Below are 27,323 nucleotides of genomic sequence, written 5' to 3'. Positions count from 1 at the left end.
AAGTACTGCCTTTGCTGGTGGCTCAGGCCTATCAAATTTCCATATTAGGCTTTAACCCAGAACCACACAGATAAATACAACCACGTATACTATCTATCTAAGAAAACAACTAGAAATTACAGGAAGTTCTTACTTATTATCAAGTAATGAATGCCAGTGACACAGGGGTGACTCTGGAAAACCAGCACATCAGCCCACAAGATAAAAATCAAGGAAACAGCATCAGAGAAATGATACTTTATCTTGAAAAGTTCAGTTCTGTCTTTTCTGTTGTTGTTTGATGGTAATTTACTTAATGGCATATGATCTGTCAATCAGCTACAATGTTAAAATGTAAGTTTGTGCCACAAACTAGGATTTAGGGTAAATTTCACAAACTACAGACTAGAAAAAAAAATACAGCTATAATAGTAACTTAGTGATGACTAGTCATAAAAGTTGATCTACAACTGTGACTTATTAACTAATAAGAAGCTGGAAGAATTAAAAGTTTACATGATGGACTCTTAGCCTAAGACACAACTGGCAATGTAATCATGTTAGAAATGCTAAGTCCCTGGTCTATGGGTAGGCTTCTGGAATCCGGTGCCTGTGGTGTGACACCCTGCACAGCCTTGGTGCAGTGAGAAGGGGCTGGGACCTGCCTAGGCTCAGTGTGCTGGGCTTTGCTGACTCCCCATGGGAGACGTCGATTTGGGGGATGTAGGGATGTGGGGTGGCTTGGGAGAGAGGTCTGGGGGGTGGGAGGAGGGAAGAGGGGGAGTCTGTAGATAGCATATGGAGTGAGTAGAAAATTTCTTAATAAAGAAAAATGAAAAAAAAAAGAGGAGTTACTGTGCTGGGAGAAAACAGTTGGAAAATTAGAACAAAGTATGACAGATACAGAATGTCTGTGTGTTTGTTCACTTATGTGTAGGGGTGTGTTTGCCACTAAGATAATAAACTATTCAAGATTAAAAAAAAAAGAAATGCTCCTAAGAAGGTATCAAGAAAGGAAAGAAAGGAGGAAGGGAGGGGAAGGAAAGGGGGGGGAAGGTTGGGAACAGAAATTCATGTGCTGTCTTCTTTTTGCCTATCACAGATACCTAGAACTTCAAGGGCAATGGATTAATGAATAAAGATGCACTTCTTCGGAGTGCTAATCTCTCGAGCATTTATTCTAGGGTTATTCAGAGATTTGTCTAATTCTAGTCTTAGTAGTTTGAAAAGTGGACATACTTTGGTATTCTTGGAACTTCAGGTCATATTTGTAATCAGCAACCATTGGGTCAGCTCTTGTGAATGGAATGTCTTCATAGTGTGGAGCAGAAATGCTGGAGAAATCAACTGTGGTAAAGGGCTTGATGTCAAAGGAATGGGAGTGGTCATCCATCACAGAGAGGTCCACAGAGCTGATTCCGAAGTTGGTGGGCCAGAATGGCATCTCTGTGTCAACCATGGTAATTTCTGAAATGGAAAAAGAACAGGATGTGAGTCAAGTTCTGGAGGAGAGAGCAGGCCTCTAAGGACATATAGAGAGGAAGCTGAGCTTAATAAAGCATTTCACTCAGACTACCCAGTGAAGGAGGCGTGCATTACTGCCTTCCTAGCACCATCCAGGTGGCTTTACAGTGAGAAGGAAGTCAGCCTTTACCTGAGTATACTAGCAGACACCCTACAGTGTGTAGCTACATGGAACAAATCCATCTACAACATGTCATCAGCTGGATCTGATAATGGTTATTTCTCTTACTTCAAATTGTTTCCACTTTTATTAAGATATAACTGATAAAATATTTAAATGATCACTATGGTGATATTTTGATATGTGTATGCACTGTGAAATAATTACCGTCATCAATTTAATTAACATATTCATCATTTTATAGAATTATTTTTGTCTTTGTGTTGAGAAAACTTAAGATTTGCTTCCTTAGCAAATTTCAACTATATGATACAATATTCCTAACTGTAGTCATCTTGTTGTCCATCAGGTCTCCAGAGCCTAATGGAAACTGTGGCCAGTCTTCCCATTTCCCTTATGCCTGGTCCTTGGCAACCAGCAAGAGTGTATGGCATTTGCTTTCCTGCTACTAGTTTAGTTCCCTTAGCACAATGTTTCTTTGGGTCATCTATATTGCTACAAGGGACAGAATTTTCTTCTTTTTAAAGGCTATACAGTACTCCAGTATGTGTGTGTGTGTGTGTGTGTGTGTGTGTGTGTGTGTGTGTGTGTGTATGATGTGTGTGTGTGCATGTGTGCATGCTATATGTGTGTGTGCATGCATGTGCATGTGTGTACATTTTGCATATGTGTGTATATACATACCACAGAGTTTTTTTGTTCGTTTTTATTTGTTCATGTGTCTTAGACTCTTATGCCAATTTCACCTCTTAACTATAGCAAATAGTGTCATAATGTATGTGGGAGCATAGAAATCTTGACATAGTGACTTTAGTTCCCTGGTCATATTGTCTAGTAGTGGGATTGCTAATGACATGGAAATTCTACTTTTGATTTTCTGAGGTTCTCCACTTGTGTTCTATAATGGCTCCACAGTATCCAGTATACATCACAAAAAAGGCTTTTGTTACTCTACATCCTGTGTTCTCTTCATGTACCAGCCATTCTAACAAGTGTGGAACAGTATATTTTATCGTAGTTTTGATTTGCATTTTCCCCAGGAATTAGTGATGTTAAACACTTTTTCATACACCTATTGCCATTTGTATGTTTTCTTTTTAGAAATAGCTATGAACCTTTGTGCATTGTCTTGGACTGAGATCTTTTTGGTGTTTTGTTACCGATTTGTATTTTCCTTGTGTTTGTGTTCATTTGTGTGTGCATGTGTATGTGTGCATGCATATGTATACCTGTGTGTGTGGAGGTGTCATCCTCAGGAACACCTTCCACAACCTTTGAGATGGGGGTCTCTTGTGGCCTGAAGTTCACAGTTAGGCTAGAATGGCTGGTGGTAAACTCCGGCGATTTTTTTTTCTTCACCTTCCCAGTGCCAGGAACGTAAGTGTGTACTAGTATGTCTGGTATTTTTCTGTGGGTTCTGGGTAGTGAACTCAGTTTCTCATGCTTACAAGCTCTTTACTGACTGAGCCATCCTTCTCCTAGCCCTATTTGAGATTCTTCTCTCTCTTTCCTTTTCCTTTTTTCTTTTCTGCCTCTGCTTCCCAGGTGCTGGGATTAAAAGTGTATGCCACCATGCCTGGCTCTTTTTTTAAATTTATTTTTATTTTATGTGATTGAGTGTTTGCCTACATGCATGTATGTGTACCATGTGCATGCCCATTGCCTGAGGAGGCCAGGAGATTGTGTCAGATCTCCTGGAACTGGAGTTACTGGCAGTTATGAACTGCCATTTAGGTGCTGGGAACTGAACCAGGGACCTCTGAAAGAGCAGCAAGTGTGCATTTTTCTAAGTATGATTTGCTACCGTAGTAAAACAAAGCTCCGACTCATTTGGGTCCCAAGTACTGAGTATGAACTGTGAGTCACTGGTTTGTACAGTCTATAAGTACATTTGTAAGTCTGACTTGGTTTACTTGAAATGAGCTCACCATTCAGAGTGGTGCCTTAAAAAGTAATCACTACTCTAAATGCCCCAGAGCTGTGTAAATTCAAGATTGTTAACCCTGGTGACAAAGAAATGAACTCATAAATTTTATCTTGGCTGTATTCATATTAGCAGCATTTGACAAAGGTTTTACTCACAGTAGATGCTCATTAAATATTTATCCATTAAACATTACATGACTTGATGGCTGGAGGAGGTAACTATGAACTTTTAGCAGAGGGGCAGGGAAGGAGAGAAACAAAGAGACCCACTGAGTATCTCTCATGTACCAGACACATCTATCTTTTCTTCCATGTGTGCTGAACTATCCTCACTTTATAGATCAATAAGACAGGATTTGTCCTGTCAGGTTACATGACTTGCTCAAGGTCCATGGGCTAGGTAGGTGTGGGTGACTCAAACTCAAGGCTGACTCAGACACTCTATCCTTTCAAATAATCTCTCATTGATAAAAATGTTCTGGAAGATGGACTCTTCTCATAGGGGTATCAGGGAATGGTTCTCTTGCTTTTTCCCAGCATGCAGAGAACTAAAGCAATTTTTTCACAAAGGCCTCATGAAATGAAGGGGTTCAGCTATAGTCTTCATGAGAAACATAGTGCCTTGTAGACACAAATAAGGAGATTGGCTCTGTGGATGTGCTTTGTGGCTGCAAGTGGACTCATTAGGCACATTTGGGTTCCCATGCCAAATATCTGCATAATAAATACCCAAACAATCTTCAGTTATCTGTGTCACGGTCTAAACACTGCACACCAAAAAAAGAGGAATGTGTGTTGGTGATAACTTAGAGGACGTCCTGGTCTCAGTGACATCTAGGAAGAAGATGTCTGTGCTCCTAATTAGCAGGAGCACCCATAAAACTATGTTGTTTGCTTCAAAATTCATCCACACAGACCCAACCCAATCACTGCATTTGCTCTGCTGCCCTCCCTAGCATGTTTAATTTTCATTTCTCTATGTCCTTACCCTTTGCTATCAGTTATTTTCACTTCAAAAGATCTCCTTTCTTGTTCAGATTATAATACCCTTAAATTTGGATGTTTCTCATGACATCTATTGTGACTGATTGAGTTAAAGGTAGTGGGTATGCCTCTGTACAGACACTGAGAAGTAAAAATAAGAAAGATACGTAGGTTACAGGAAAAATTGGTCATTCATCATTTCATTGGTTTACTTCTTTTTCCATTTGGGGATGGAACCCAGGGCTTTGCACATGCTAGGCAAATGTGCTACCATTTTTTTAGTCCTCCATCTGAGCACTGGCTTTACAAGAGGGCACTATCAGGTCAGGCTTTACAGATTTAAAAATACTTTTTATATTTATATAAAATTAAGTAAAAGGAAAGCTCTTATATAGCATCTTACCTTCTGAGATACAGGTGTCCCCCTGCCATTGTCCTGTGCTAGTGTGGCACACCTGTGACAACTAATAAGCCACTATGGATATGCTCTTAGGAACTAAAGTCATATCTGTATTAGGCACTGTGTGTAAATAAGTCAATGGACAGTAACAGCAGTGTAAGGTGATGTGTCCATCATTACAGTGTCGTACAGAACTATTTCTCTGTTCTAACCAACCCCTGCATTCCCGTATTCATTTTACCCTTCCTTTAAAGAATGCTGACTCACTGAGCTCTACTATTAAGGATATGTTGTCAGGGAAGCAGGGCAACCAGGAACTTGTATAATAAATCACCATGGCATTAGAAGTCCTCCATGACACAGCCCTAACTTACTCTTTCAGTCTTATTTTCCATTGGTGGTTTCAGACCTTATTTCCATGTTTGGCATGTCTTACTGCTAGATGTGCCATGCTGTCTACCTGCCCTGCATTCTCTACTCTTGCCCTTCTTTGTAGATGCAGATTCCCGAGGTCACTGTAGCTTTTCCTATCCTTCATTTCTGTGCACCACACTCCTCGTCTTTCAAAGCTAAACACTACTTTCTCCATGATGCCTTCATAATTCCTCCACTTCTTTAATGCTAACATAATTTCTGATCTATTTAAGTATCTATACTATAGATATATCTATATAATATACAGTACTATAGATATAAATGTTATAGACTCTATAGTACTTGTATTTGCACGTTGTCTGGAATGAAGAGACACCTTATCATCCTGTTTCCCATTAGTCCTTCTGCATGGCTGTTGTGTTCTAAACACTTGCCAATTAAGTAATAATGTTATATGGGAAGAGTGAAATGATTTCTCATTTCTCTGAGAAGGAAGAAGAAAATTAAGATACTTCCTCAGTAGTTTAGTTTTGTCAAGATATAAGCTTCCCTGGAAAGATTAAGCTTTGGTATTATAACTAAGACACAGCATGAGCTCAGACCCTGCTCTGAACCTCATATTTTAGTCTTTTCCCTTTGGGGACTATCAGGAAGATTAGAACTAAGGTATTTTTTTCTTCTTTTGTCATACTGGGCACTGAACCCAGACTTGCCCACATGATAGGTATGTGCTTTACTACTGAGTTATACCCTAGCCCAAGTTTCCTTATTTTTCTAAGATGGAGGACGAAGAATGAAGAAAAGAATTTGCCTCTTCATCTCTAAGAAGACATATTGCTGAAATACATGCCCCCCCATCTCTGTATTCTAGAACACCTTGACCTCAGTGGTATTACTCCACGGACATGGTTATTGGGAGGCACAGGATCCAAACATACTTTATTTTCCTTTGACTTAGAGATGGTCCAGGAAAGCTGCTTCTTATTTTGTCTCTAGAAAACATAAGCTTCTGTTGCTGCCAAGCTGTAAATCAAGTAGGTGTTTTTTGTTACCCCGTGCAATTACCCATGAAAGAGCAAATGGACAAAATATTTGCATGAACAACAGCCCTTCTTAGGAATAATTCAGTGTCTTAACTTTCCAGCTGGGTGACATGAGTCCTGTTGCCTAAGGGCATATCCTTCAATTTCACAACTTTCAAGAAAGTCTTTAGACACACTTTGTGTGCAACGGCACAGCTCTATGCTGTTTCTCTTTGACCTTCAAACTTGGCTTTCAATTCTGTTATGGTTAATGAGCAGCCTTCTCACACTACTCCAAAGTGTAACGCATTTCAAACAAAAGTGCAATCGATTTCACGCAAGAGTAAAGTGACTTCTCTAACTGAATAGGCTCTATTTGGGAGTACAGAAGTGGGTCAGAAAGATACCAGATTATGGAATCAAGCACCAGGACTATATGGTTTGCCTTTGGATTATGATGTTGTTCTCTATGGAAAGAAAAACTTCTACTAGAAATCTGGAAAGGGCTAGGGTGTGATTTAGTGATGAGAGTTTGCTTAGCATCATTGAAGTCCCAGGTTCAATCCCCAGTACAGAAAAAACAAGGTAAATGACAACATTAAATCTATATACCATGATTGTTTTAAAACCCAAGGTATAAAGTTCTATAGAGGTTGAGGTTGTAGCTCAGTGGTAGAATGCTTTCTCAGCATGTACAAGATCCTGGGTTCAATTCCTAGCACCCTAAAAGAGGAGGAAAAAAGGACACCTGAGCTAATGCTGTACCCCCTCAGTATTTACAGTGGTTGATACAAATAGACCCCTCAGTCTTCAGTAAGGATTATACTAGATACTAGACTGCAATGATCTCTTTAATCCTCACAACATCTCTGTACAGAATACTCAGAATTTTTTTCTGTTTTGACAGGGTCCTGGCTGTTCTGGAACTCACTTTGTAGACTAGACTGGCCTTGAACTCCTCCTGCCTCTGCCTCCTGAGAGTTGTGGTTATGGGCATATGCCACCATGAACTCAAAATTCTTAAAGAGGAGTAATCAAGTGCTGAATATGTATCTCAGTGATAAACACTTGCCTAACATACATGCAGCTGAGTTCCAAGTCCAGCTCTGAAAGCTTCGAGGGAAATACAGCATAGATACAAAAATAATTTGTGGACAATTATTAGGAAGAGCTGGGTGTTGAGCACAAACGTCAGAAGCTCTGTGGCCATATACTTAACCTCCTAAACTAAACCATTCTGCCTAGGAAACTATCTCTCTTCCTGATTTCCAGGTCTACACTAAACATCAACACATTTCAACAACTCCTGCTGGGCCAGGCATAACACAGGATGCTGGTGATGAATACTAAAGAGTAACTCAGAGAAACATATTCAGATGAGTAATGAAGCAATGTGGCAACATCTCATAGATTCTCTAGAGCTTAACTTGGTTAGCAGTGACTTTCAAGAGACATTCAACCATGGATTTTCAATGTCTTCTTGTTTTAGTTAATGTCATGGTACTCACAAGTACGGTTCCTACTTGTTTACCCAGCTAGCCCTTCCTTACTGATCTGTGTAAATCACAGCATAGTACAAACTAACTTGGGAATTATATAGTTCCTTTCCCATCTGTGAGCCAACATCCAGAGATAAAAATTGTCCTGAAACATTACAAGGGAAAAAGCCATTTTAAAATAATTGTTGTTCCCCATTTGATAGTAAAAGAACATAGGCATAATGATCTGCTTATGAATACAGACAGTGAGAGACTGGGTGGGCAAGAACACATCTTTTCTGTCTCCTGGCCCAGGATCCTTTGAGCTTCATGGTGTTGTTACTATATTGATATAATATGTTGAAAAAGAGACTTTCATCCTAAGCCAATTTTCATAGATCAAGATGTATTTGGTCTTAATTAATATATACAAGTTACATCAAATTTCAAAAGCCTCATGCAAGAAACCATTTACCAGATGACAGACTGTCACAGAATAAAATACAGAAGAAACATGCAACAGAATTGTTCCTTTTCTGGTTTGAATGTGAAATGTATCCCACAGGATCACATGTTGAAGCACTTAGTCCCCAGCCAGCATGCACAATTTGGGAACCTTTAAGAGGTAGGGCCTACCTGGAGCAAGTAGGCTGTTGAGGGGTGGGCTTTGAGAGTTTAAGCCTGGCCCCACTTCATCCTGCAGTCTTTTTCTGCTTCCTGTTCCCTAGAGGGATGAGGACTTGAGGAGTCTGAGCTGCTTACTGCCATTTCTAGCCATAATGACACCTTCTCAAACCAGGATCCCCAGTAAGTCCTTCTTCCTCCAGGTCATTGCTTGCTAGGCATTTGGTCACAGTGAAGAGAAAAGTATGCACTACACTAACAAAAATAATAACCTCCAAATGAATGGGAAAATTAAAGGAATGGTTCGTCTAATAGAGTAAGCATTGCAGTGGGCTGAATTTTCACATAATAAAACAGATAACCCTATCTTATTTGTTACTTTTGTAGGTTGTTGTTCTGAACATTAACAATAAAGAAGGAAGGAACATTGTTATGTCAGATGCCTGGATTCAAATTCTGCCTTGGAGGTCTTAGTTTTATGATCTCTATATAGCTAATTTTGCCATCTGTAAAATAATGCTACCTCGTTCTGTTCTGAAGACTAATAAGATATATGTATAACACCTAGCATAGGGACAGATACTCATTAAGTTCTAAATAAACAATAGTTTTAATTTTTGTACATATTAGTAGCCAGAGTCCCACCGTCATATAAAAGGTGGGCTAAAAGCCTCCAACGCAGCCTCTGGGGGACAGGAAGAGGAAGAAACACCAGCAGAGTGCTATTGTTCAAACAGAACTATGGGTAAAACAGATGTCCTGTTTTAAAGACCTCTGGTAAAAGAGAGTACTTGGCTTCTCAAAATTACTCACTCCAGTGCTTAATTGTGGCAGGGAAAGTCTTTCTTATCTGGCATCTCCCCAACTGTATTATACATATGCTAATGATGTTCCTTTAAAAATCCTTACACAGAAAAATATCAGGTAGTCAAGTAAATTTAGGAAGTCTAGGTTAGACAAGGTTCAACATGTTGACTGCAAGACTTAAACTCATGATTCACACTCAGGGAAAGGACCATGCAGTAGGACAATTTACTGTTTGAAGGACAACTGTTTATGAAACCACAGTCTACAGATGTTGGAGCTTTTCAATATTCCTTCCAAAGTTATTACAGTGTAATCATGGACAACTGACTTAACCCCAAATTACAGGAAACTACACTGTGGAGGTGAGAGGTGAAAGAAGAGTAGTGGGGAAAGGCAGCGTGGTAGTAAAAGGGCTGAAAGCTTACATTCTACAGTTAGAGGTCAACAGTTGGTGAACACAGTATAAAAAGTAGCAGCCAAGCATGTGATTCTCAAGACATGGAGGTGAATGCCAGAAGAGAGTTCTGGAGTTAAATATCAGTAACTTTGAAACAGAATTATGGTGGCACTGGGGATTTCTATTTTTTTTTTAAATTAAAGTCTTTATACTGTCTGATTTCTTAAAAAAAGGATGTATTCATTTGATTATGTTAAAAATTAAGTTGGATATCCTTTATTTTTAACTCTACAACCGAACTATACCCCAATTTCTCCTCTTCCTCCTTTTTTTTTTTTTTTTTTTTTTTTTCGAGACAGGGTTTCTCTGCGTAGCTTTGGCGTCTTTCCTAGAACCCACATGGTAGCCCTTCTGGCCTCAAACTCAGAGAGATCCGCCTGGCTCTGCTTCCCAAGAACTGGGATTAAAGGTGTGTGCCACCACTGCCCAGCTACCCCATCTTCTTAAATATCTTTTAACTGTAATATTTTCCCATGATTTCACCTAATAAGTGGGAGTAAATCTATTCCTTGCATGTACTTTGTGTTGTTATAAAGGAATGTTTGGGTAATAATATGGAAAAGTAGAAAAGATATACTGAAATAAAAGAAAAAAAAGATATTTCACCAAAAGATGGCTCTCCTTCTGAGTAGCACACTTACAAAATAAAATTCTATTTATTTACTTTAATAAATTGTGGGTATCTGTGTGTGTGTGCATCCATGCTCACAAGTACATGTGTGTTCCGGAGCCTGATTATGTGTTGAAGCCAGAGGAAAATGTCGCGTTTCACCTTGAGGCCCATCACTCACCCTAGTTGTGAGACAGCTTCTCTCACTAGTCTGGAGCTCACCTATTAGGTTAGGGTGACTGGCCACTGAGCCACAGGGGTCTGTCTGCTCTGGCCCTCTCAGCACTAGGATTACAAATGTGTGCCCACTTTTTAAAACTGTGGGTTCTGGGGTTGAGCTCAGGTTCTCGTGTCTTCTAGGCAAACACTTTTACCAACTGAGCCATTTCCTCAGTCCTCGTGTCAATTTTCTTCTTATCCTTGATTATTGTCATGGGCCTTTATTTATTACGACAGGAAAATGATTCTGAACTTCATTCACAGAAGCATAATTTAAGAATGATAGCTAAAAATCTTTAATCACTTAAGCAGCAGGTATTATATCTTATGCCCATCTTGCATGTACTTTTGTGTATATTATACATAAAATATAATTTGTATATAAAATGGTCTTGGAGCTGGGCGGTGGTGGCGCACGCCTTTAATCCCAGCACTCGGGAGGCAGAGCCAGGCGGATCTTTGTGAGTTCGAGGCCAGCCTGGTCTACAGAGCAAGATCCAGGAAAAGGCGCAAAGCTACACAGAGAAACCCTGTCTCAAAAAAAGCAAAATAAATAAATAAATAAATAAATAAATAAATAAATAAATAAATAAATAAATAAAATGGTCTTGGAAGGCATATATAATTATTACCACTTAATAGTGTTAAAAATACTTAGAGTTGCTGGGTGGCAGTGGCACACACCTTTAATCCAGATACTCAGGAGGCAGAGCCAGGCGGATCTCTGTGAGTTTGAGGCCAGCCTGGTCTACAGAGTGAGATCCAGGACAGGCACCAAAACTACACAGAGAAACACTGTCTTAAAAAAAAAAAACAAAAAACAAAACAAAACAAAAATACTTAGAGTTAAATAAATTGCATAACATTACACAGTTAATTGATATTACAGCAGGAATTTAAATTCAGTTGTGGCTTCTCTGACTACAGAAAGGTTTAGAAAGGAATTCTGTGTTGTGTCATTTGTTTATTCAATATAAGAAAACATATTTTCACTCTGCTGTCTACTTAGGACTATATTAAAAACCAACCGGGCGGTGGTGGCGCACGCCTTTTAATCCCAGCACTCGGGAGGCAGAGCCAGGCAGATCTCTGTGAGTTCTAGGCCAGCCTGGGCTACCAAGTGAGTTCCAGGAAAGGCGCAAAGCTACACAGAGAAACCCTGTCTCGAAAAACCAAAAAAAAAACAAACAAAAAACCCCCCCAAAAAAAAAAACCAAAAAAAAAAACAAAAAACCAAACCCAGTGTTTCTCTGACTTGATTTTCCACTGGTGGATTTGGCAGAAGATGAAGTATCTAATACATATCTCTATTTGCACATTTCTTTATAATAAGCCAAAAGGCTCATGGCAAATGCTTGAATTCAGATCAACAAAGTCTCAGAGAAACTGCAGCCTTAGCCTTAGCCTCTATAAGGAGAAACACACTCATGTTTTATCTCTAGAAGTTCAGTTTTTACTGAATGGGACACAGGCTGTTTAGGTAGCTTGCTTAAGCCTGTCTAAGAGGCATTTGGAGAAAGGAAAGAGGACCAGATCATACTGACCATCTCTTCTGCTTCCTTACCTACAGAGTCATATCCTTTCCTACTGTGGTAAAACTAGCTCAAGCATAGCTTATGGTTTTTCTGTTAAATTTTCTTTTTTTCCAAAGAGAGAATCTAGTAGTAATTTAACCGAGACTAAGACTAACTGCTGATAGCTAGTGTGGTTGAACTGAAATTACTACTTTGTCGAGTATGCACTGGCATCAAGTAAAGAATTGTACTCATTCAGAAGTGAATGAGGGCATACTATTATAGGTCTCAGGGACAGTAAAAAGACAATAAATAGACTGGAGTGCAGCTCAATGGTAGAGGGTGTTCTAGAGAAAGGGCTAAGGGATGGCTCAGAAGTTAAGAGCTCTTCCAGAGGACCCAAGTTCAATTCTCAGCACTCACATGGCAGCTCACAACTGTCTGTAACTCTAATTCTGGGGATCCAACACCCTTGCATAGACATACATGCAGGCAAAATACCAATGCACATAAAGTAAAAATAAATAAATCATTTAAAATAAGAAAAAAAGAAAAGAAGAATGTTCTTGGTATGTATAAGGCCCTGGCTCAATCTTTAGCACACATAAACAATATACAACATACATACACACACACACACACACACACACACACACACACAGTTTATAAAGGAATATTATGAACAATTTTATGGTATAGAGCCAATAACCTAGATGAAGTAAGCCTGTTTCTTGTGTTCATTTCTCAAAACACAGTTGGCCAAAATGTACCCAAGAAGAAATAAACAATTGAACAGGCCTATATGTTAAAGAAACTGAATAATTAATTAATAACCTCATAAAATAGATGGCCAGGGTACATTCACTGGTCAGTTCTATCAGTCATTCAAGGCAGAAATCATACTAATTTTTTGCCAGTAGAAACAGATGTAAATAATTCTTGATGCTATAAGGCCAACATTATCCTAATATCAAAATAAGATAAAGTCATTGCAATGGATGAAACCCTGCAAACTAACTTGGTCATGAATATAGACACAAAAATCTCCAAAAAAATGTTAAGAAACTAAACAGAGGGTGTAGTATCACATACCTTTAATCTCAGCACTTGGGAGGCAGATCTTTGAGTTTGAGGCCAGTCTGGTCTACATAGAGAGTTCTAGGACATTCAGGGCTGCATAGAGAGACTCTCAAAAAACAAAACTTCTATATACTATTTATTCTAACTATGCATAAAGTTTCTCATTGATAACATAGGAGAAAACCTAGGTGAGTGTGGTGATGATTTCTTTAGATACAACATGAAAGGTATGGTCCATGAAAGATAAACTGAACTTTATTAAAATTTAAGTTATAGGCTCTGTACAAAACTGTCAAGAAAATAGTTGTAAAAAACACATCTGATAAAGGTCTTCTTCAAAATACACAAATAACTTTTTTTTTTTTTGCTTTTTTTGAGACAAGGTTTCTCTGTGTAACTTCCCTGGCTGTCCTGGAACTGCTCTGTAGACTAGGCTGGCCTCAAACTCACAGAGATCCACCTACCTGCCTCTGCCTCCTGAGTTCTGGGATTAAAGCTGTGCACCACCACCACCCGGCCACAAAGAATTCTTAAAACTTAAGAAAACGAACAAGACGTGGACAAGAAAATAAGATCTTCAACATCAAAAGTTATTAGTAATTGCTAATGAAAACAATGAGATGCTAATGCACACTGATTAGCAGGACCACACCTTCAAACACTGACAACACCAGAAGCTGTGAAGCTATAGGGCAACAGGAATACCCCCTCCTTATCAGGAGGAAAGCAACAGGGCCTGTGACTTTGGAAGACAGTGTAGCAGTTCTTCTAGAACTAAACATGGTCCTCTCATACAATTCAGCAGCCACACTCCTAACAGACTGAAAACTTAGGTCCACACAAAAAATAGCACACAGATGCTTATTACAATTTTATGATTGCCAAAGTTTGTAAGTAACAAAGGAACCCTTCAGCAGATGAGTGAATAAACCATAACACAGCCAGACAATGGAGTATGTAGTTCTGAAAAGAATGAGTTATCAAGTCATGAGAGAACAGGGAAGAAGCTTCTATCATTTAGGGAAAGAAGCTAATCTGAAAGGGATATTTAATATATAATTTCAAGTATTTAAGGAAAGGTAAAATTATGTAGATTAAAAATATTTATTTTAAAAAGATTTATGTATATGTGTTATGTGGATGAGCAACCTGACCAAGATCTCTGCCTCCCTGGTGCTAATGCTGTAGTATAGAGGTACGAAGCAGACTATAAGCTATAAGCACAATGAGCTATATGGTGTAGAAGATGACAAATGCTTTAGAAATAGGAAACTGGAGAACAGAAGAGGAGAAAGGCAGTGGGAAGGACAGGGTGGAAAAGGCTGTTCTTACTGGAGGTAAGATCTAAGCAAGGACGCGAGGGGCTAAGAGAGACAGTAAAGGATAGATCAGAGGAAAAGTACTCATGGAAGACTAGGAGCCAGGGGAGAGACACCAGAACAATTCATAGAATATTGGGGGGCTAGAAAGGATGCTAGTGATGCTGCAGCAGAGCCAAGGGGAGATGGCGAGGAGAAGAAAGGAACTGTAGACGTCTCCTGGGGTGGGGTAGGCAATTCTTGGCCAACTTGGGCTTTTGTTCATTACTTGTGATTTGGAAGTCACTAAAGGGTGTTAAGCTAGGAACAGGCCTGACTTTTTAACATGATGGATAGGAGGTGGGTGGAGAACAATATTGGGATGAAGAGTATTAAACAAACAAACAAATGAAACGAAACTTGTCAAGAGACCACTTTCTAGTTCAGAGACAGTAGATTGTATCAGGCTTTGGCAGCCTAGGAGGTAGAGGAGAGAGCACATTGTCAGACTTGAGGAGACAAGAACCATTAGCTGTGACTTTTCAGAGAAAGCTTCACGGAACAGGTTGAAGTTCCTTGAACCTGACCTTGAAAGACAGGGAGGATTTAAAAAGGTGGACAACTGGGAAAGGCATTTAAGGACATACTAAACTTGGAGGCAAGAGGGAATGTGGGCATATTCTTGCAAAATGAGATTAGTCTGAAGAGAACTGGACAGGTCCCTTCCTAGGATATGGTGGGAAGGAAGGTAAAATATATGAACTGGAGCCAAGCTACCAAAAGGCAGTGAAAGCCAGGCAAAGGTGTGAACTTCACAACACTATGATGCCTTGCAAGCAGCAGACACTCAGTAACAGTTAAGACTGCTGGAGACATGCCGGGCAGTGGTGGCGCACGCCTTTTAATCCCAGCACTCGGGAGGCAGAGCCAGGCGGATCTCTGTGAGTTCGAGGCCAGCCTGGGCTACCGAGTGAGTTCCAGGAAAGGCGCAAAGCTACACAGAGAAACCCTGTCTCGAAAAACCAAAAAAAAAAAAAGACTGCTGGAGACAGCCTTAGGGCTGTTCATCTGCAAGTCTAGTGTGGACTAAGAGTTTCTACCCAGGAGAGCAGCTGGAAGGACACACAGGAAACCTGGCACAGACTAAGGAGAGTTAACTCACATGTAACTGATAGTTGACTGTTTAAATCCACTTTATGGTGTTAACCACACATGGCACTTTCCACATGTGGGAACCTTAATCTTGTGTTGGCAATCTCTTATTCAAATAAAAATTACATGGGTCTAAAGCACTGTGTGTTCAAATAGCCATGTGACCTCAGTTCTGGAGTTGTAAGAGTGGGATTGCAGCTGCTGTCAGCTGCACATGCAATTTCTGTGTCTGTAAATTAGCTACAGGTGCAAAACTGTGCACAAAGGAAAGAGTAGCCCAGTAGAAATGTACAGAAAGCAGATTCTATTCAAAGGATTCCAACACATTATCAAATATATTTTTGTAAATACTCAGCACCAGTTGATGGACAGGAAGCATTCACTAACTTCTATGCCACTCTGGTGTGTCCAAAGAAACTAAAACTAAAACTGTGGGTCAGTTCTGGCCCCCCACGTCAGTGAAGAAATTTACTCAGCCCAGATTTTCTCTGAGCCAAAAGATGTATACTTAACAATATACTATGATTTTAGAATTTCTCCAGCATTACTTCTTCAGGGTAAAGATATAATTAAGGGAGTGTACTCATAGATACAATGATCTAGCAATATCAGAGTTATGATTGTATTTTTTGTTTAAGGGTCATATTTTATACTACATATTTTTTTTTTTTTTTGGTTTTTCGAGACAGGGTTTCTCTGTGTGGCTTTGCGCCTCTCCTGGAACTCACTTGGTAGCCCAGGCTGGCCTCGAACTCACAGAGATCCGCCTGGCTCTGCCTCCCGAGTGCTGGGATTAAAAGGCGTGCGCCACCACCGCCCAGCCTATACTACGTATTTTATACTCATATTTTAGCACTTCGAGAGAATAACTGCTCTTAGGTTGCTTTTGAAACCAACTATAATGAGATTAACAAAAGTCAGCCAGCTGAGGTGGGCCTGCCTGTGATCCCAGCACTAAGGAGGAGGAGGCAGAAAGAGTGTGGGTTTAAGGTTTGATAGCAAGACCCTGCTTTTAAAAAAAAATGTCTTGTAAGTGACATTTCTTTCATGATTTTCATATGCTTTAATTTCACAATTTTTGGGAGAATATAAGAGAACTGACCATTTTGGAAAGATAATCAAGTCTAGAAATTGACCTAATTCAAGTCTTGGAGTTTAAGAAAGAAGTTCAAAACAGTTAAATGTCTTGAATTGTTTTTCCTTCTTCACTGCTGGGGATGGAACCAGGGTTTTTATGCATGCTAGGCAAGTACTCCCCCGACCCAAGGCCACATTCCAGCTCTCTGAATTGCTATTGCACGGGAGATTATGAAACTCACAGTTGTATCAATAATTCAAATCTTTTCTGGGCTTTCACTTCAACAAATAAAGACGATCGGAACCTAGAAAGGCTTTTTTTAAAAATGTCTCTAAGGGAAAAAATGAACAATTACTGCTTCTATTTAAACTCAGAGAATAATTTCAATTTTGGGCAGTTTGGTTTCTTTGGAGATGAATGTTAATGCCGTGGGAAGTAATTTCCCCATCTTAAACACAACAAACAAAGCAACCCAGGGCTGGAGGTGGAGCTCAATGGTAGAGCACTTACTTGCCTGGCATACCCAAGCTCCTGGGCTCCATCTCCAGTACTGTAACGTTGTTGTTGTTTTGTTTTTGTTTTTTAAGATGAGCTATAGAGCTGTTTTCTTCAAGTTTGATTATTTCCTTCTTAAAACACTCATGGGGGGATTCACAAAGATGCCCCCTTTTAGCATTGGTAGTATAGTAGTGAGCATAGCTGCTTTCCAAGAGGCCCCCTTTTGTTCAAATAATGGCTACTTATTTTAGTGCAAAGAAATGATTCTGGTTTTGTTTTCCATGTTCTTTAAACTGCTTAAAAATAAGACACTCTACTCTCAGAGTCTTCTATTTGACCTTCCATTAACAAATACGACAAGATTAAAACAATAAACTTCACAGAGGGCTTTAGATCTGCCTTCACAAACTCTATGCTATTTAATCTTCACAGTAACCCTGTTAAAATATGGGGACACAGAAGGCCTACAAGGAAAAAGGAGAATGAACTGCTCCATTTACAAAATTTGTATGTAGGCAAAATGGGTCTGTTCCTTACATTTTGGTCCCTTTAAACTTCTGGCCAGGTGAGCACTTCAGTCCATTACTCTTTCTAGCATACCATTGCCCAGAGCCCCTTAGACAGTTTAAACATTCCCCATAGAAGTGGTATGTAATCAACACTGCTCCCATCTCTGTGGGACTCTGGTTTCGAAGGGCTCTATTGCAGCATTTGTCATGTCTCTAAGGCGCATTTCCATTGCTCAATCAGATCCAGAGGACAAGTGTCATCATCCTTCAAGCTCTGGTGCAACAGCCGAAATTATAGAATCCACACAGGACTGAGTCTGGCACTCAGAGCGGGAGGCATATTGAGCATGAGTCTGAGGAAGTGTCCCTTCCATTGTGCCAACTTTGATTAGGGGAAGTCAGAGCCAGCGAGAGGTTACTTGGGGTTGCCTGCAGAACTCTTGATGAAAAAGAAAAGGAGTGAGGGACACAGTGCTCATGGAGCCTAGGAACAAAATGTATAGATGTTCTCTTTGGGCACAGTGGCTAAATGAGAGACTAACTTCACAGATATGCAGCTGCATCTCTAGGACCAAAACTAAACATGTGGATTATTTTCTTTTCTTCAGTAGCAGTACCCAGCTGTGGTACTACCACCCAATCTACTTTGCCTCAGATGGGGAAGAATGAACACCTAAGCTGATGGGCTAGGCTAGAGATAGAATCTCTGCAGTACTTCATCAATGCTGGTCTTGGATAGCTAATGATGACTGTATACTTGATTTATTTCAAGTCTATCTGTTTATTTTAGCAGGAGTGGAATAAATATTTAATGGTCAACCACAAAACACAATAGAAGTAACAAACAGGTTGTTGGACTTTAGTAGCTCAAATTAATATTTTAATAACTTAAAAAATACCAGACACTATGTTACCCAGGCTAGCCCCAACTCTTGTTCATGATAAATACTTCCAGCCCAGTCTTCCAAGTACCTCAGACTACAAGCCACAGCATCATACCTGGCAAATAATTCTATTTTGTACCATTTTGATGAAGAAAGAAAGTCTTGGGTTAGTATACTAGAGATATTTCAGACTCAGAGAAATTAGGACAAAGTAAGAATAAAAGTAAGAAATTGCTACAGAATAAAAACCTTGGATCACCTAACCATCCCTTATCATAATCAATACTTGCTCTGTAGTCAACTTAAAGTATTAATTGTTCTATATTCTAGACAAGTTCTTTTCAAAAAGACAAAACTATCAAAGTTGGAATCAAGAACTACTTTATAATATAGCCAGAGTATTCTGCCCTGAGGCAGGCCAAAACTAAAAGTGACTGGATAGCAGTCACTTTTGTGGCTTACAGAAAAATAGGATATTTTATAGAATAATGCAACTAAACTCCTGTATGAGAAACTCAGATGATAAAAATATACACTCAGTCAATGACGGAACTGGGGATCAGATCAGGAATAGACAGTGCACTCAGTCCTGAACTGGATTCTTAGCATCATACATAAAAACAAAAGCAGAATAAAATTTCAGGAAATGTTTCTTTTTTCATTTTAAAAACTGATGTTTTTAAAATTGTGACAAACATGTTCACATTTTAGACTTCCAGAAAAGTTAAAAGGCGGAGCTATTGATTTTAACCAATAAATCACTTCATTTTAATGCTTTCACATTTCCATTGTAAAACACAGGTCACCTTACTCAAACAACATATTTTATATTCAATCTATGAGATGAGAAAAATAAAACAAACAGAAACACTAGAACAAATAAGAAATGATACAAAATAGAAGAAGTTGTGCTTAAGAAACTCCAGTAGAAGGAGCTATAGAAGTAGAGAACATAACATTTTGCAATAAACAAGAAAAAAAATGTTGGAAAAGGAGAATTTTGTTCTGTACAACAAATCTGAATAAAAGTAATGGTAAACTGTTCATTCAGCACGTATCTAGCCTTAATAAGGAGACCTCATTTTCCTTGTATATAAAGTGAGAGGCTTAGAACAGATATTCTTTAATTAGGCTCAGAGTATCCTAGAAATTCTAAAAAAGAATCTAACATGTTCCTATGCTCTAGGAGCTTGAAATTCTTTGTGAGAAAGAAGATGTAGATTTCAAAGTACAATAAGAAAATATTTGAAGAAAAATAAAAATTCTACAAGAGAGATAAAAACTGCTATGAACCAGGAGGCGGTGGTGCATGCCCTTAATCCCAGCACTCAGGAGGCAGAGCTAAGCGGATCTCTGTGAGTTCGAGGCCAGCCTGGTCTACAGAGGGAGATCCAGGACAGGCACCAAAGCTACACAGAGAAACCCTGTCTGCAAAATACCAAAAAACCAAAACCAAAACAAAACAAAAAAACTGCTATGAAAGATATTTAACACAATAAAAGAGGGGAAACTGATTCCTCAAGTGTTCTAAAATGCTTGCTCATATTTTTGGGATATGTACGCAAATGCAGGAAATAAAATGAACAGGTCTGGTTTGGGATATCAAAATATCTACAACACTTATAATTCAGGAGATGGAAGCCATGCACAGAGACAAACTATGGATTAGGTTAGGGTTCTATGCTGAAGGTTCTGAATACATTTATAAGTGACCACCATAGAAGTGATCAAAGGATTAAATACTGTAATGAACATGTGGAAAACAGACACGCAATTTCACCCACACATGAATGCCCAAAGCATCCCCAGCAGCAACATCAGGAGTGGACTTTACCTTGTGAAGTGCTCACGGGCAGTGCATCAGCAAAGGCACCATGCTCTGGGGCAACAGCAGAGTCTCCCAGAGTTTCACCCATAACAGCATAAAACGGAGATTTGGTGTAATTCACACTGGTGTTTTGTCTATGTCTTGCAAAAGATCAGTTTGTTAAAGGAAAAAGGCTTGTGGTCATAGACCTTATGAATATGCTAATGAGTCAAGACACCAGTTTTCAAATATTTGGGAGAGGTGGGAATAAACACAGAAAGGATCAGGCCTGAATTGGCTGGCAATGTCCTGAGTTAGAGCCAGCTGTGACAAAATGGTGTGTCATAATGTTGTCTGCTGCTTTGGCAAGACTTGGTACATTACAAGGAAAACGTTGCTACATTGTCTCGCCAGTGACCCACACGTTCAGTGTCCTGTGAGGGGTGTGAATTGTACAGTATTTGCAATTATCAGAGCAGAAATCATTCAATATTTGATTGCTTTTAAAATTGTAGTAAAATATACATCAATGGCTTTTTAAATGGAAAACTTTAATCTTTAAGTTATAAAATACCAGATAAACTTATTTGGGTAAATTTTTTCTTAAGTATCCATCTTTGGTTGAATCTCCTGATCACATTGTTTGAAGAAAACTCCGGAATTAAAATACATATACTTTCTTATTATAAATTTTGCTACCCACATACTAATGAATGATATATTTCAAGGTGATTTATTCAACAAGTTTACAAAAGGTCCAAAATGTCACTGCTATCCAAATTCTATAAAACTGAACAGTTGACAGAATAAAGGCCTGGTAAGGTTTCTGTTTTATATTTCAAAGTATTTGTTTTAAATTTGTTTATCCACCAATAGCAACTGCAGCAATGTTCCAATGGTTGATGTTAAATGATAAGTGCTATGTCACAATGGAAAAATTGGAGCTCTCTCTGAGGATAATGCATTACCAGAAGAAAAAAAAATTTACCCTGTTAGGTTGGCAAGGAATTGTGGTCAGTTTTGTAATCAGGAAAATGCTGGCTTCTTGCTTAAGGCCTTTGCCCTTTTTGGCAGAAAAGACACTAGCCGTGCCAAACTGCTAACATGGGAGCAGCCCTTGTCACATAAGTGGCCTAATAGAATTCAGTGACTTGCAGACTTTAAAAGAGCCCCTACATATGGCAGTATATCAGATGGCAATAATTCCCTGAGTTATATTCATCCTGATATCCCCCAAACGGATAACCATGTATCTAGTTAATCTATGTTGAGTAACTATTCATTCTTCAAGGGGACTAGCAAGAGTTTCCCTGTCAATCATGAAGCAATAGCTCAATGGGAAAAGGCTCACTGTGTCTAAATAGCACATGGTGAAGTGTGAAGTTGGCAATTACTTTATTTAACTCTCCCCCAAAAAACATTATTAAAGTAATTCAAGTTAAAGCAAGTTTCTCCGTAGTCCAAATGATGAGGCTAATGATCCCTGTGTAGGGTTAATTTTATCTCCATTTAACTTGAATTCTCAATAAAAGAATTGCTCTTTTCTTCTCAATGCTTAGAAACTTTCTTAAATTACAAAGTAATCAGACATAAGATGGAATACAGACACAAGGACATAATACTTAAGAATGTGATGGAATCCAAAATTCTTGGTAGAACTCACAGGTCAAAATCAATCACTAAAGTCAAGAACAGAAACAAACAAAAATACATTTTCACAGAATGGAACAAAAACTGGAGTCCCATTCTATCTATCAATACTCTTATGTGATGTCCCTGGTATCTGTGTCTAGAAAGTAAACTTCAGCCTCATTTCCTATGAAGATAACATGTCACTTGGTTCCTTTATTCATGTCCCCAGGTCCTGATTTAACTTTTTAAACATAGTTGATGGGGAGAGGTATAGCATAATGGTATAGCTTTTGCTTGGTATGTGTAGGCCCTGGGTTTGATTCTCAGTACCCTACCAACTTAAAGGGGAACATTTATTAACATTTACATGGGTATTTGAAATGCTAACATATAGCAGAATGATACCATTTTAGAAGGAGTGTAGATAAGATGAGAAAGGGAGGCCCCTGGGTAATAACTGTGTCTTCTAAATTAAAAAGAGAAGCAAGGCCTGCACCGGAACTAGATTCCAATGCTTAGGCACCATAAGGATAGAGGAAGAGGAGGCTTAAGGGGAATATTAATGAGTACCTACATAATCCTGTTGTCAATACCAATGACTATGGTGAAAGTGGGGGGTGGTCTCTCAATTCCTTCTTTCCCATGTCCACACATTCCCTCAATGCTGATGTAGCTCATTCATTTCGTGTGACTCAGTGTGAATCTTCTCAGTTTGGTTTCTAAGGTCAACAGTCTTACCTGGTTCTCAGGTTCTGTTTTAGTCTCTGTTGTTACCTGGGTTGGGCCCCACCCAGAGCACCACGTAGATCTAGTCTTTCCAACCATCCTCCAAGGGATGAAATTTTGGACTCTGCTTATTGCTTCCCTTCTCCCTCTCTTCCTCCTTCCTTTCCTCCCTTTCCCAAGACAAACTATAACTCGTGTATCTACTGGTTAACTAGGCTTTCAGAGACTCTACTGTTCTTACTGTGTGCTTGTTATTCAACTACACAATTATTTCAGCAGTTACTTATTCCACAGTACCTGACTCTGGTAATATCTACTCCTAGGACTGTGTTTTGTCATTCTGTCTTGCCCTAAGATAGTCTACTTTTTTCCTTGAAAGCAAAAGCCTCTTGATTATATTTATATTCATTTATTTGTTCAATTTGTTGTATTTCATTCATTTGTTCAACAAATATTTATTGACAATATAAGAGATGGAAGACCTTAAGCTTTGTATTACGGTGCTAATGAACAAGATGGGTGTGTTCTTAGGTACTTCAAAAATAACCAATAAGCAAAAGTCACAGTTTAAATAATATTTCTGAGCCTGGCAGAGAACAGGTTCAATAAATGCTGTTTACATATTTGATGGCACATTTGAACCATGCAATGCACAAAACACCCAAGCTACTAACAGGCGTTACACAGTGTGGCTTGTTTAAGATAGCTGATGTTTATTTCAATCTGTTGTCCTACCATACTGTAGTGCTAGGTCGCTTAAGAAATAATTTGCTCCCATGAACATTCAGAAGTTGAATTTTTGTATAATTGTCCATCTGTTTTGTTCTTAAATATTGGAAAGACTTACAAATTTTATTTTCTATCAGTTCCATCATCCATCCACCCATTAAGTATTACTACATTAGAGTATTACTCTAGACACCCACAACAGACACATTAATAAGCTACAGTTTTTAGCTTCAGTGGGTTCACATTTAATTATATTTACCAGAATTATCCAAACAAACCCAAAAGAGTGATCATTTATTTTATTTAACTTTGAAGGTCAAGTAGCATACATCCATATAGGAAATATATTTGCTTTAGTGAAGTTGTTATTATCAGGGGGCAATACTAATCACTAGAAAATTAATAATGTCATAAGGATTCTGACATGTATGTGAATGTCTTTATCTTTTTTTTTGTGTGTGTGTGGTTTTTCAAGACAGGGTTTCTCTGTGTAGTTTTGGTGCCTGTCCTGGATCTCGCTCTGTAGACCAGGCTGGCCTCGAACTCGCAGAGATCCATCTGGCTCTGTCTCCCAAGTGCTGGGATTAAAGGCATACGCCACACCGCCCGGTGAATGTCTTTGTCTTTAATCTTTAGTCTTAATAATCCTAGTGCCCTACTCTTGAAATTGATGGTGAGATTCACAAAGGAGCTGGCAGCACTAACATCATAACACTACCAATGTGTTATCAGAATTTTGCACCTCAGCGGAGAAGATGATCAGCACTGATCCAGTGGAAAGCTGCTTGGAAGAGTAATTTTACAGTCAAGAAAAAGACCAGCTGGCACCAGAGAGAACTTGACTTGTGTGGAGAAATGTAGGGCTTTCTGTATAGTATGGAGTAGATGAGCATCTTGCCTTAGATTTTGGAAACACAAGGAGTGTGGATTTGGTTGTGCATTCAATATTACATTCTTGGAAGAATGTAGATAGTGAATTATACAACAAAGAAGATGGAAAGCCTATTTTTAACGCACATGTTGCCAAAGTGAGCACAGAAAGCCAATTTAATTCTATCTCTGTTCATGATACCTGAAAATACACTGGTAGTTTGCTATTTGAAAAAGGCTGTGTTTTATTTTTTTGTTTTTAAAGACAAATGGGCCTCAGACTCACTTTGTAGCTGAGGATGATCTTGAACTCCTATTCACCCTGCCTCTACCTCCCAAGTGCTAGGATTTCAGGAGTGTACTACAATGCTTGGTGAGAAGGCTACTCTTTAATATTTAAATCTTGAATGTTAATTATGGAGTCTCCTATTTGTCAAAAAACCCTAAATTTTTGTATATTTGAAAGGTAATTAGACCCATAAAGGTTGTGAATAATTTAATATCAAAAGACCAAAAATTCATTAGTAAAATTACAATATGAATATTTTTAGCATTATTCAGTGTTAGAGTGATTTATATAAAATCTTTCCATGATATAGAACTAATAATTTAATATTTAATAATTTGGAATTGATCTTGCAGATTGAATTTAAATTTTTAGAATTTCTTTGGTTTCTTTTATATAAAATAACATGTTTGTATTGTTATAGAATAGTATTTTTTAATATTCTCATTTAAAAGTTGCTTTATTCAGTTTTATCAGTACTGCTAATACTTATGCCAGCTTCTAAAAGTTTGGGAGAAACTTGAGAGCTGACAGCTCTCTGCCCTCCAGAGCCTAGCACAGTGCCTCTGCTTGGCATTCAAAGATAGTAGGATTGTTTTTGTTGATGATGAGGGTGATGAGATAACAGTTGCTTACCACATTTCTTTCTCATATGTCATTCAAGGAGGTTGGAGCCTAATAAATAGGTAAAAGTGTCCTTTATTTTTCTTGTCTTAACAAGACTCCAATTTCCGGGTGATGCCTCCAAGTGACAGGCAGACTGACTGCCCAACTAATTCTCTCCTGTCCTTATCCAGAACAACTGCCTTTTTTCCTAGCTCAACTGAATCTGGTTCAGAACCTCAAGTGGTTGGTTGCATCAACTCAGGGTTTCTTCACATCACAAGGAGACAGCTGGGGAGGAATGATGTGCCAATGGGACACAGGCTTTGAGAAGAAACAATCCTGATCCTACACACCATCCCTGCAAGCCTGATACTCACAGAGGAAGAGAGTAAGGAAGGCTAGTGTCCAGTATATTTATGCAATTTTGTCCACAGGCACAACCCATTCTTTCACTAAAAACAGTAATTTCATTCATATTTTTAGAAAGTAAAATTTTAAGGCAATTAATATATTAAAATTATATTATATGGTTTTAAAGAAAAATAACTCAGTGAAATGACCTTAATTTGTGGCCAACAGCGCCAGTGGATAGATGAGTATACACACACACACACACACACACACACACACACACACACACTACACACACATATATATTCAGAATCTCCATATGTTGTCCAGACTGGCCTCAAACACACAGGTCAAATTACCTTCCTGCATCAGAAGAATAATCAAGGCCCTTTTAGGTCATGATGCTAAGGTACATAGCAGAATGGCTATAATTATTTAAAAATTTAACAGGAATTCTCTATATTGTATTCATTGTATAAGCCAGCATTATTTATTTCCTTTCTGCATATGACTGATAACAAGGTGACAGCAGAAAAGACCCTTTCATGCGGAGAAATGAGGCCGCATAGTAAAATTAAAAGTCTTAAGAGAGGAGAAACATGGCATCATAGTAAATTAAATGTCTCAAGAGAATAAAGCAACTGAAAACCTCTTTTCTCCCCTTTCCTTCAAAAGTTAACTTTTGTAATATTTGAAAAAGAGCCTAACCTGTCTAACCACTTTGTAGGGCTCAACTAAACACTTAAGTTCCTATGCCTTTGGACCAAAGACATCCTACATAAACTATGTTAACTTGTCTTTGCATGTAATATCTAACATCTAAAATTCTCCTGTAATTCAGTTTCTAGCATGATAAAAATACAATGGCCTATATTATCAACATTCATTGATGTGGGAAAGCCTGGCCCTCGAAAGCATGTATCTCCATCAATTTTGATTTTTATCAACTGCCTTTTCAAGATCAGTTGCATGGAGATTTCTTAGGCAACATCCTGTTATGGGGGAACCACACTGACAATCAGCTGATACTAGAGCAATTCAGAGCCACTGAACTAGATGTAAGTTTAGTTCTGTAAAAGAAGCAGCTTACCAGGACTGTGACGCACTAAAGGAAACGTATGGACTGTTGGAATCACTGACTGACAAAACTTTGTACCAGGACAATTAACACACTCAAACTCTTAATTTTTCCTGTAAGAAAAATGAGCTTCAAAACATGAAATGATTTACCTAGGTCATTACTCAGATAGTTGGTAGCAGAGTTTGAGTTGCAAATAGTTTCTTGATTCTCAGTTCAAAGCTATAAACTATCTCATTAAGATAAAACAATAAAATATTCAAATACATGTTGCAATCAATTATCCTTAATTCTACCAATCATAGTCTATCAGTTTGAATTTATTTTGCTCCCTGACTCACTTAATGTGGGTGAATTAGCTATGAAAATCAGAGTTCACAACAGAGTTCAGACCCAGGACTCTCTAGAAAAGAAGTGCTTCCTAGTACCTTGTTAAAAAATGTGATGACATTCAGAGGGCAGTTGGGGAATTCATTTGCTGACTCATGTCTTCTCCCCTCATTTATAGATTTTACATGTTTTACCTAGATTCTAGGGCTCTTCTGATGCTAACAGTGCCCTCCCCCACCCCATGACACAGCCCTTTGTTCTTATGAAAATAATATTACTATGAGAAAATTACTTTGTAGTAATAAAATTCTAACAAAAAGTATCTTAGAGTTGCACAGAATTTTTATTTCCAGTTTGGAGCTGAGAGAT

General features: G+C 38.6%; 1 protein-coding gene across 3 annotated transcripts in view; it reads right to left on the bottom strand.

Annotated features, from left to right (window-relative positions):
* Pparg (peroxisome proliferator activated receptor gamma) overlaps positions 1-27,323 on the bottom strand; it is a 130,582-nt gene that overhangs the window by 50,182 nt on the left and 53,077 nt on the right. For 2 of the 3 annotated variants that reach the window (XM_059258404.1, XM_059258405.1), the window contains exon 3: positions 1,219-1,447. In XM_059258404.1, the coding sequence (XP_059114387.1) occupies positions 1,219-1,438 (220 nt within the window). In that variant the 5' untranslated portion in view covers positions 1,439-1,447. Of the gene's footprint in view, positions 1-1,218; positions 1,448-20,373; positions 20,525-27,323 lie in introns of those variants that run through there. The other variant, XM_059258403.1, reaches the window with a different exon arrangement.

Source organism: Peromyscus eremicus, chromosome 3 (genome assembly GCF_949786415.1).
Source record: "Peromyscus eremicus chromosome 3, PerEre_H2_v1, whole genome shotgun sequence".
Lineage (NCBI taxonomy): Eukaryota > Metazoa > Chordata > Mammalia > Rodentia > Cricetidae > Peromyscus > Peromyscus eremicus.
Note: the sequence above shows the minus strand (reverse complement) of the source record. Positions and strands in the feature narration are given on the sequence as shown.